Below are 10,858 nucleotides of genomic sequence, written 5' to 3'. Positions count from 1 at the left end.
AGTTTTAATTTTTTTAAATGTGATCTGTGTGGCTAATTAATATTATTATATAATAGTAATATTAATATACTGGACTAATTATTTTTATATTTTTATATTTTTATCATGCTTATGAGTTTTTATAATTTATAAATAACTTAATGATTATAACTTAAGAGGTATATTTAAGTAATAAACAAGCTAAAAATAAAAATAAACAAAAATGTTTGATGAAAGATATTAATTTATTTAACTAGTTAAAATAGTTCAAGGGTTAAGAATAATTTTTAGAGATTAAGTTCATCAATTTTATTAAATCTTAGAAAGTTAGATTTATTATTGCTTTCTATATAAACAAATAAAATAAAATAAATAATAATTTATCCTTTTGGATAATTGCATTATTTTTTAAAAAAAAAATATTCAAATATTTATTTTTGATGGGTACATTATAGGATTAACAAAGTCTAAGAAAAAAAAATTGCTCAAATTTTATTATCTATTTATTTTTTATAACATGATTTATAAATTTGATTAAAAAAAAGTACATTTTTCAATCACTTTCTACCTAAAATTTTATTTATTTTAATTTGTATAAAATACGTCTTTACCTTTTCATTTTCACAGTTGAGAAAAAAAAACTATTTGTGATTTAGATAATGATGTCACTAAAGTAAAATGTGATATGATTTACATAAAATAAAATTTCTAATTAAAATGAAATAATAATTAATTTTCAATAAAAAAAAACGCATTTAAATGAGTTGGTTCGTGCTAACGTTTAAAAAAAATCAAAATTTAAAATTATACTAGACCAAATCAAAAAAAGTAATAAATAAGAAGAAAAAAAAAGAAATTAAAAAGACCTATTATAGTTTTCTCCGCCTACAAATTAAAGCACAAGACCTGCATCTATCAGTCACATAACAATGGGGGAAAAATCTATCATCTTCTTCATTATTAGTCTCCTTTTATTCACCATTAGGGTTTCATCAACCGGAGAATTCAATACCGGTGGTCTCAGTCGTGAAAGCTTTCCCGATGGCTTCGTTTTCGGAACAGCAACTTCTGCTTATCAAGTAGAAGGCATGGCCAATGATGGAGGTCGTGGACCATGCATTTGGGATACTTTTGTTAAAATTCCAGGTAATTTATTATAAGAATTATATATACTTTACAAATCTCATATATAGAATAATTTCAAATAATAATGTTTTGATTTTCAAGGAATCGAAGCCGAGGGTGCTAATGCAGATATCGCGGTAGATCAATATCATCGATATAAAGTATGTATAGCTATACTAAAAGATTAAATAAAATCTTACATCATTTTGATTGTTTGTTAATTATTATTATTTGCAGGAGGATATAGATTTATTGAAAAATTTCAATTTCGAAGCTTATAGATTTTCTATTTCATGGTCCAGGATCTTTCCAAGTAATATAATTGTTTTTATTATTTTAAGTTTAATTATTAGCGATTTCATTATCTTTTATAATTATTAATTTTTTTGGATAAAGACGGAACTGGAACAGTTAATCAAGAAGGGGTTGATTATTATAATAGATTGATCAATTACATGTTTGAGAAAGGTAATCTATGTATATTTAAAGAGGAATGATATGGAGTACTATTTTGGGGGAGCTCGTACAGCGAAGGTGACCTCGTTGTTATACGAAAGTTATCTCACTGTTATACAAAAGTGACCTCGTCCCTTTTGTATAATAACGAGATCTCTTTTGTATAACAGCGAGGTCACTTTCGCTGTACGAGTCGCTCCCTCAAAGTAGTGCTCTCAATCATTTTTCATATTTAAATGATACAATAAAATTAAATACTATCGTGTTTATGCAGGCATTACACCATATGTTAATTTATATCACTATGATCTTCCACAAGCACTTCAAGATAAGTACTTGGGACTGTTGGATCGTCAAGTTGTGTAAGTATTAATAAACTTATAATTTTATCTTTAAATTTGATGGTGATTTGTGTTCCAAGTTCTTTAACTAAAAAACTCACAGGAAGGACTTTACGTATTATGCGGAGTTTTGCTTTAAGACATTTGGCGATAGGGTTAAGAATTGGTTAACATTCAATGAGCCTAGAGTGATAGCCCAACTTGGACACGATGATGGATCGCATGCACCTGGGAGATGCTCTAAAGCGTATGGAAATTGTTCAGAAGGAAATTCTAGTACCGAACCTTATATTGTAGCTCATAATATAATATTGTCTCATGCATCTGCAGTTCAAAAATATAGAGAAAAGTATCAGGTTTGATTTATTATTTTCAACCTAAATATTATTGTAGTGAATTTGAAATATTAATGTTATCTATTGATTTTGTTATATTTAGGGAGTGCAAAATGGACGCATTGGAATCGTATTAGATTTTGTTTGGTATCAACCGCTTACTAGAGGAAAAGCCGATAATTATGCTGCCCAAAGAGCAAGAGATTTTCATGTCGGATGGTAAGATTTTTCAAAATGAGATGGACTTATCAAGTTAGTTTTCTTTTTTTTCAAATTTAAATGGATTGTTTTCATAGGTTTTTACATCCCATAACTTATGGTGAGTATCCACAAACCATTCAAGAAAATGTTGGCAAACGACTTCCAAACTTTACCAAAGAAGAGGTTAAAATGGTGAAGGGCTCCATAGATTTTGTTGGAATTAACCAATACACATCAAATTACATCTATTATGATTCCAACCGACCTAAACCAGATGTTCTTGCTTACCATATGGATTGGAATGCTTCATTTGCATGTAAGACTATATTTTTTTCATTGAGAAGTTATATTTTAATAGGTCTCCTAATATTTTTTCGGCTTTTTTTTGTAGATGGCAAGAATGGTGTTCCTATTGGTCCAAGGGTAAATAAAATGAGGATTATTAATTGTAGTTATGTAGATAATGGATTTTTTAATATTAGCTAATTTGATTTTTGACATGTTTTAGGCTCACTCTTCTTGGTTATACAATGTGCCAAGGGGATTGTACAACGCGATTACGTATATAAAGGAGCGCTACGGAAATCCATCCATGATAGTGTCTGAGAATGGTACTATCTCACGCGTTTGATAAATTGTATTATTGAATAAAAAAATATTACCTAACGAGTTCTGAATTGATTATATATGTTTTTATTGTGCTTAGGAATGGATGATCCAGGTAATGTTACTCTTGTTGATGGTTTGTATGACAATCATAGGATTGATTATTATAGGGCATATCTAAGCGAGTTAAAGAAAGCGATCGATAATGGTGCAAATGTTAAAGGCTATTTTGCTTGGTCATTACTGGATAACTTTGAATGGAGACTCGGCTACACGTCTAGATTTGGACTTGTTTATGTTGATCATAAGACCCTTAATCGATATCCTAAGATGTCTGCATATTGGTTCAAACAGTTATGCGAGAAGATCTCCCAGCACTAGTTTAACATTTAGAATATTATTTTCAAATATTCAGACATATTTTTATCTTTTATCTTTTGGTTTTTGGTTTTTCTTTATTAATACTCATTATTAATCTATTAATTAAAGTCCCATTTTTATATTTATATTAATTAGATTTTTAATTTGAAACTTTTGCTTAACAAATATTATATTTCTATAACTTATTTTTCACACATTCATAATTTGAATAAGAGAATACAAAATTTGAATTATTTGTTTCTCTAGTTGAATACTAAATTTTGAATTATTTTTCTACAAAATAAAAAATATAAAAAAATTTAATTTTAAAATATTTAATAATTAGATAATATTAATTGGATAATAATTATGTTTCATCCTTCTCATTTTAATAATACATTTACTACATTCCATTATTGTTTTAGTTAAAAAAAAAATAAAGATTACAAAGTTTTGAAAGTATTTTTCCAAGAAAGATTACTATAAAACTATCTTTTCAAAATTATATTATTGTGAACTCAAAAATATTAAATTTTTAAATTTACGTAACTTTCTTAATTATTTCTCTCAACTTACAATGTATATAAATTAAAATAAAATAAAATAAACTAATTATTTAATTATATATATTATGACCATGGGCCGGCCCAAAGGTTAGGCAAGTTAGAACCTAAAATAATTTAAGAATAATTTACTAAATTTAACCTAAGATCTAACTAAAGTACGTATATTAAATATAATATAAAATTATTAACTTAAATAAAGAAATTAGAACCATTTTTTTTTAGCCCCCGTAAACTTTTGGACCTATTATGTCAAATGTATCTTTTTGACTATACTACCATTTATTTATAAGTCAACTTTATTCTATATGAATTGGATTAGATATCCTTTTTCTCAAATATAAGAAATAGCTTCTATTGTCATATCAAATTAGCAATATAAAAATATAACAATTTCCAAAAAAAACTCTGGAAATTTAATTTTTTACTGGCCACCTCCCAAAATAAATCTTATAATTTATCAAATAACACACTCAAATTTGTACAAACTAAAATTCAAATTATTGACTTAAGAATATTAATTTATGTAGGGGTGTAAGATTTAAATCCAGTAAAAAAAATATGTACACATTTATGCATCCAAATTTTTTAAGACATATAATTTAGGAATTTTTAAGATAACTAATAGTAATTGGTAATTTAACACATTTATGTTTTTGTATATATGTTTTGAATCCACATATTTCTCAATATTCATACACATTTACATTCATATAATGTTAAACATTATTATAAAATATAGATTATATTGTTTCAGATTTTACTGATTTATAAAATAGATTTATAAAGGAGTTAACTATGATCAAAAAACTTAAAATATTATGTTCCAAGTTAACCTCCTATTCTTTTGATATAGAGTGTAACACTTCTTATTTGATGTATTTGACTATATCTCCTCAATATTTGTTATAATTATTATTGTTTGAGTTTAGTATTTTGGTTTATTTTTTGTAAGATTTGAGAACTTTATTTTAGTTTATTTAATTTAACTAGTTTGAATAGATCAATCCAATATATTTTTTCTTTTTTGATCTAACATGGTTTTATGGACTGGTTATTTAATTATTAAGATTAGAATATGTATATAGATTTTATTAAGTCTAGCCATGAAAATTCTCCCCCAAGCCCTCCGGAGTAGGAGGAGATGGATTCTACTACAACCAAGGATATATATTTTATTCCTTTTTTATGAGTATTTTGGAATGAAGGAAATCAGCTATATTTTAGATACTATCAGTCTTAATATCTCTATCTAATCAAAGGAAAGGAAACCCATATCAGGATTTAGATTGTAGGATGCAAACATTCACCAGTCATACAATTAGGGTTTCTCAGGTGAATAAAATGAGATTCACAACGTTCGGTTCTCGATTCGATTAATTCCTACTTATGATCTTTTTCTTTCAACAGATAAAACAATCCAATGGAGATACCACCACTACTACCACCTCTACTAATAATAATGTGGAAGGTAATGTATTATTTGAAATGAAAAACAAAGATTTTACTTTACTAACTCTGTTTATAATATACATAGTTAAAGAGGATGAAGAGAAAGCAGTGTGTAGAATATGCTATGATGTTTGTGAAGAAAGAAATACCATAAATATGGGATGTAGTTGTAAAGGCGATGTTGGATTTATACACGAAGAATGCGCTGTTAGATGGTTCAAGTTTAAAGGTAACAGGAAATGCGATGTTTGTGCCAAAGACGTTTCCCACTCAACCATAACAAGTTTGCCGCCGCCATTGCCTCAGACACTACCACCACCATCATCGCCACTCAGCTCGTGGAAGGTGTTTCTCATACTTGTGGTGATTAATACAATAGCCTATTTCTTCTTCATAATTCTAATTGTAAGTTGTTACTATTATCTCGAGTTATTTATAATTGAATTCTAATATATATAAGATCTAATTAGTACAAATTTCTCTATAGGGTTGTAGGAAGTGGATAGCTAAAACACTCATAATTCTTGCACCTTCTTTTGTATTGGCTATTTTAGCATCACTTTTTGCTGTATTTATAGGTAACTAACTCTAACTAATTTACTCTTTTTTCTTTCAATCAATGCATGCTAAAAAACCTTTTTTGATCATGCAACAGGGAAGGAGTGTACATGGCTATATGCATTTGCAGAATTTGCATTCTTTGTTCAATTTTTCGTAAAGTTCTACTTCAGCGTAAGTGTTTTACGTTTATCTTCTTTTTGTAAAGAATGGACTCGTCGTTTAACTTGTCTCTCTGTACAACAGCTTCATTGCAATCTGATATATCTTATAATGATGTCATCCGGTCTGGGCTTTGGAATCACAATGATCATCAATTTCCTATTAGTTCAATGTTCGACAAGGCCATTTCTAGTTTCTGGAGAAGCATGATGACTATACTATGCCTTTCATATTTTGTTTACGATAATTTATTCTACTACTAATAAGTATTCTATTATGAGGATAACAAAATATTAAAGAAGGTTTATAAATTATGAATTGAAAGTGACCAGCAGAAATATAATAAAGATGGAAGTTTGAAATTGAAATTGAAATTTAAACTGATTAAGGCGACAACAACCCTATATTTTGAAGTTCGATGTGCTAAATAAAACTCACACTTTAGGCTGACGGGCTTGAGTCTTTGCTAAGCAGCTTCTCAACAAGATCAGCAGCGTCCTGGACCGAGACAATGGTCTGTGCACTTTCTTCCTCCACGCTGATTCCAAACTCTTCTTCGATTCCCATCACAACCTCCACCTATAACATTTTCTTCACAAATCATTATCACGCAAAAGAAAATGTGCGATTCATCTAGATCTATTTCATACCGTATCAAGAGAATCGGCTCCAAGGGCTACAAACTTTGATTCTCCTGTCACAGAAGTGTCATCGGAAAGAGCTAGTTGCTTCCTCACAATTTTACACACTTTATCGACTGTCTCTGGCTTAGCCTGCTCATCAAACAAGTTAGTAATCTTATTAAGTTTTATGCTTTGCAAATGTATTTCAAATTCAACTTGAGAAATAAGAAGCTGTAACTGAATTGAAATTTCGAGATCCATACCGCACAAGAGACATGGAAACGGTGTGAAGTTGATCGCAAACTAAGGGAACGGAATGCTTTCACATTAATAGACAGTGATACAGAATTCATGTTTGAGATCTTACTGACTCCCTGCTCAAACCAAAAACAAGTTAGTAAACCGGATCAAATTTCTTTGAACTGTAAACATTCAAGGAATTAAGAACACATTTGAGAATCATCAATAAGACGCGATTCAGAATCATAACTTAGTTCAATGTTCTAAATCTATAGATCTCTCTCACAGACTTCATTTCGGCGTGAAAAACAATAAATCATAGCAAAGGAATGCTTTCAAATTAATAGACAGTGATACTGAATTCATGTTTGAGATCTTACTGCCTCCTTGCTATAACCAAAAACAAGTTAGTAAACCACATCAAATTTCCTTGAACTGTAAACATGCAAAGAATTGAGAACACGTTTAAGAATCATCCATAAGACGCGATTCATAATCATAGCTCAGTTCAATGTTCTAAATCTATAGATCCCCCTCACACACTTCATTTCAGCGTGAAAAACAATAAATCATAGCAAAGGAATGCTTTCACATTAATAAACAGTGATACTGAATTCATGTTTGAGATCTTACTGCCTCCCTGCTCAAACCAAAAACAAGTAAGTAAACTGGATCAAATTTCTTTGAAATGTAAACATGCAAGGAATTGAGAAAACATTTGAGAATCATCCATAAGACGCGATTCAGAATCATAACTTAGTTCAATGTTCTAAATCTATAGATCTCTCTCACACACTTCATTTCGGCGTGAAAAACAAGAAATCATAGCAAATGAATGACGAATACAATGTAAACTGGATCAAATTTCTTTGAACTGTAAACATGCAAGGAATTGACAACACATTTGAAAATCATCCATAAGACGCGATTCAGAATCATAACTCAGTTCAAATGTTCTAAATCTATAGATCTCCCTCACAGACTTCATTTCGGCGTGAAAAACAAGAAATCAAATCAAATGAATGACGAATACAATGTAAAATCACATCATCGTGGTCCGCATTACGATCAGTACAACGAGTATTCACTGTAAAGAGATGTATCTGATTTGTATTCAAAGATGAGGTAAAGAAGAACATGCAAGGAATTGAGAACACATTTGAGAATCATCCATAAGACGCGATTCAGAATCATAACTCAGTTCAAATGTTCTAAATCTATAGATCTCCCTCACATACTTCATTTCGGCGTGAAAAACAAGAAATCATAGTAAAGAAATGACGAATACAATGTAAAATCACATCATCGTGTTCACTGTAAAGAGATGTACCTGATTTGTATTCAAAGGAGAGGTAAAGGAGATTGATGATCCAATAGCCGCCGCCATTGATAGATGGAGAAGGAAAACTTGAGATCTGCTTTGAAGAAAGAAAGAGAAGAGAAAGGGAGTTGAGTAGGCCAACTAATGGGGACGCTGAACGCTTTTATAATGCTCTCATTGAAACGCTGCGTTTTAAGAACGCGATACAGATTATTAAATTACTAATTTTGCCAACCTGGCAACGACGACAAGCGTCGCGAGAGTTTATTTTTATATTAATAATTTTATTATTTTAGTTTATAATTAAATCTAAACAAGATTTATAGTTTTAAAGTAGTTAATAGAGAATTATATCATTTATATTTATTTATATTAGCTATTAAAAAAGATAAAAATATAATTTCCAATGAAAGTCAATTAATTTTTGGCATGACAATTGTTTTCTTATATATTTCTCACCTAAGAATACCTAAAATTACTTGTAAATTGTCTATAAATAGATTAGAGAGTTATTTTAAATAATACATTAGCATAGTTATTGGAATGTTTTTTTTTCCTAATATTATGAAAAAATGCAATATTTGTAGTTGGAAGATGGGTAGGCTAACCATATGGTGTTTGGATGTTGGGTAAGAATTTGTTACCCTCTTTTGTATGATAGGGTTTTCTTTTTTTAATAATAATAAACTATTTTCAAAATTATTTACATGTATGTGACAAAATAATTCTTGTTATTATATTTTATTATAAATCTCATTGAAATCTCCACCAGCATATTTGTTTAGAGCATCTTTCTATTGTATTCTATATCAAATCTTATTATGTTTGACCAAAATAAATATATAGTTAATAAAATGCAAGGATCTGAAAACCGTTCCGATGACCCGGGTTTTTTTAGCGAACTTGGTTCGACCGGTTCAACCGGTTAAACCACTGTTAAACCGGATTTTAATTATTTTTAAAATATAAATAAATATAAATATATTAATATATTAATATGTAAATTGTATATATAATCAATTATATATATATAATAATTAAATATATATTAATTAAAATATTAAACTAAATATTAATATATGATAGATATATTAATATGCAAATTGTATATATAAACAATTATATATATATATATATATAATAATTAAATATATATTAATTAAAATATTAAATTAAATATTAATATAGGATAGACTATACACTATATATACACTATGTATAAGTAAAGAAGAAAAGAAGTAAAACTCTGAAAGGAAAGGAATTAACAGCTGCCTGTCACTACAGATGGATGTGAAAAAAAATTTCCTCTATTGACAACTGCAACATACTCGTTTTTAAGATTTTTTTCGCCCAACGATTTTCTCTCCTTGCAGATCTCCGATTTGGTTTTTATTTCTCTTTACACATAATCTTGCTCGCGGTCTAAGAGATTGGAGCAGAGAAAAAACAATCCGACTGAAAAAGAAGAAGAAAATAAAAAGAATACATCATCATCATGTACCTTACGAACTGGAAATTTCCGGTTTGGTTTTCTGGTAAGATCGGCCGGTTGGACCGGTTTTTGAACGGTTCGTAAGGTTACCGTTTTAAAGTTAATAACCGGACCGTTCACTGGACCGTTTCGCGGTCGAACCGGTTGAACCGCCGGTCGGACCGCGTATTTTAAAATATTGATAAAATGTCACTTTTGAAGAGTTCTTTTACGTATACGAACTTTGTGTTGGTTAGTCTCTTCATCTTTTTTAGAATGCAGGCTCGCAAAGGCCCGCAAATTTATTTAATCAGACGAACAGAACTTGTCATTTGACAGGGTTTGAACTCAGGACCTCAGAGAGGTTAAGGATCTGAAATATTCACATTTTTGTTGTTAGGCGAGAAGAGATTTTTTTTTGTCACGCTTAGTTTATCTACTCTCATTTCATAATTAATGAATCATTCTAACAAGAAATAATTAAAAACAGGATTATAATAAGATACCACAATAAATGTCACTTTTTTTTTAGGTTTTCTAGTCTTGATAGTCGCTCTTCTCTTTCTCTCGTTTAGGATTACAAGTCTAAATAGCTAAGAATCTTCTTTCTCGTTTAGGAGTTCATGAGAATCTTCTTTCTCGTTTAGGAGTTCATGAGCTAAGCTAGACCTTGATCGCCGGGTAGCCACTCTTGTAGTGAGTTCAACCAAAAGAAAGTCAGAGTGACTTGCCAGAGAAAGGAACCAACTATCTTCAGCCGTTCTCTTTCCAAGGTCGGGCTCTAGGTGTAACGACTTTGACTCTCACTTTACTTAGACCGAGTGCTGGATTTTTAAAACCGTATATATTTAAGTGGAAAACAGAAATATTTGCGGAAGAGTTATAAAATTATGATTGTCATTACAAAACCAGACCCTTTAAAAACAACAAGGCCCTTTTCCTTAAAAATAATTACAATTTGGTTCCTTAATACAAAACATTGGTCTTTAAGTGCCAGACCTTAAAAGCACTTGAAATATAAACGTTGGGTCATTAAGTGTCAGACCTTAAAAGCACTTGAAATAC

The 10,858-nt window shown here is 29.6% G+C and overlaps 3 protein-coding genes across 3 annotated transcripts; 2 read left to right on the top strand and 1 right to left on the bottom strand.

The window, feature by feature from the left end:
• The first annotated feature begins 908 nt into the window (after positions 1-908).
• LOC124916169 (beta-glucosidase 44-like) lies at positions 909-3,424 on the top strand. The gene is made up of 11 exons (XM_047456935.1): positions 909-1,125; positions 1,207-1,265; positions 1,342-1,417; positions 1,501-1,572; positions 1,835-1,922; positions 2,005-2,257; positions 2,340-2,455; positions 2,533-2,753; positions 2,829-2,860; positions 2,946-3,048; positions 3,144-3,424. Exons 1-11 carry the CDS (start codon positions 909-911, stop codon positions 3,422-3,424), a joined length of 1,518 nt encoding a protein of 505 aa, XP_047312891.1.
• Positions 3,425-5,262: 1,838 nt separating this feature from the next.
• Positions 5,263-6,348, top strand: LOC124916071. The gene is made up of 5 exons (XM_047456834.1): positions 5,263-5,301; positions 5,377-5,437; positions 5,504-5,823; positions 5,906-5,996; positions 6,074-6,348. Exons 1-5 carry the CDS (start codon positions 5,263-5,265, stop codon positions 6,346-6,348), a joined length of 786 nt encoding a protein of 261 aa, XP_047312790.1.
• Positions 6,349-6,468: 120 nt separating this feature from the next.
• On the bottom strand, positions 6,469-8,461 carry LOC124919042 (acyl carrier protein 1, chloroplastic-like). Its single transcript, XM_047459159.1, has 4 exons — positions 8,332-8,461; positions 7,025-7,135; positions 6,789-6,911; positions 6,469-6,717 (listed from the first exon to the last, which is right to left on the bottom strand). The coding sequence occupies exons 1-4, from the start codon at positions 8,386-8,388 to the stop codon at positions 6,580-6,582; spliced, it is 429 nt and encodes a 142-aa protein (XP_047315115.1). The 5' UTR covers positions 8,389-8,461; the 3' UTR covers positions 6,469-6,579.
• Positions 8,462-10,858: the final 2,397 nt, after the last annotated feature.

Source organism: Impatiens glandulifera, chromosome 1, assembly GCF_907164915.1.
Source record: "Impatiens glandulifera chromosome 1, dImpGla2.1, whole genome shotgun sequence".
In the NCBI taxonomy this organism is placed as follows: domain Eukaryota; kingdom Viridiplantae; phylum Streptophyta; class Magnoliopsida; order Ericales; family Balsaminaceae; genus Impatiens; species Impatiens glandulifera.
Note: the sequence above shows the minus strand (reverse complement) of the source record. Positions and strands in the feature narration are given on the sequence as shown.

Coding starts and splice junctions, on each gene's coding strand:
- LOC124916071 (XM_047456834.1), top strand. CDS start 5,263: ATGCAAACATTCACCAGTCATACAATTAGGGTTTCTCAG. Junction 5,302..5,376: donor ATACAATTAGGGTTTCTCAG/GTGAATAAAATG, acceptor TTCTTTCAACAG/ATAAAACAATCCAATGGAGA. Junction 5,824..5,905: donor TCTTCTTCATAATTCTAATT/GTAAGTTGTTAC, acceptor ATTTCTCTATAG/GGTTGTAGGAAGTGGATAGC.
- LOC124919042 (XM_047459159.1), bottom strand. CDS start 8,388: ATGGCGGCGGCTATTGGATCATCAATCTCCTTTACCTCTCCTTTGAAT. Junction 7,136..8,331: donor CTCCTTTGAATACAAATCAG/GTACATCTCTTT, acceptor TGGTTTGAGCAG/GGAGTCAGTAAGATCTCAAA. Junction 6,912..7,024: donor GTTTCCATGTCTCTTGTGCG/GTATGGATCTCG, acceptor TTTGATGAGCAG/GCTAAGCCAGAGACAGTCGA.
- LOC124916169 (XM_047456935.1), top strand. CDS start 909: ATGGGGGAAAAATCTATCATCTTCTTCATTATTAGTCTCCTTTTATTC. Junction 1,573..1,834: donor CAATTACATGTTTGAGAAAG/GTAATCTATGTA, acceptor GTGTTTATGCAG/GCATTACACCATATGTTAAT. Junction 2,456..2,532: donor AGAGATTTTCATGTCGGATG/GTAAGATTTTTC, acceptor TTGTTTTCATAG/GTTTTTACATCCCATAACTT.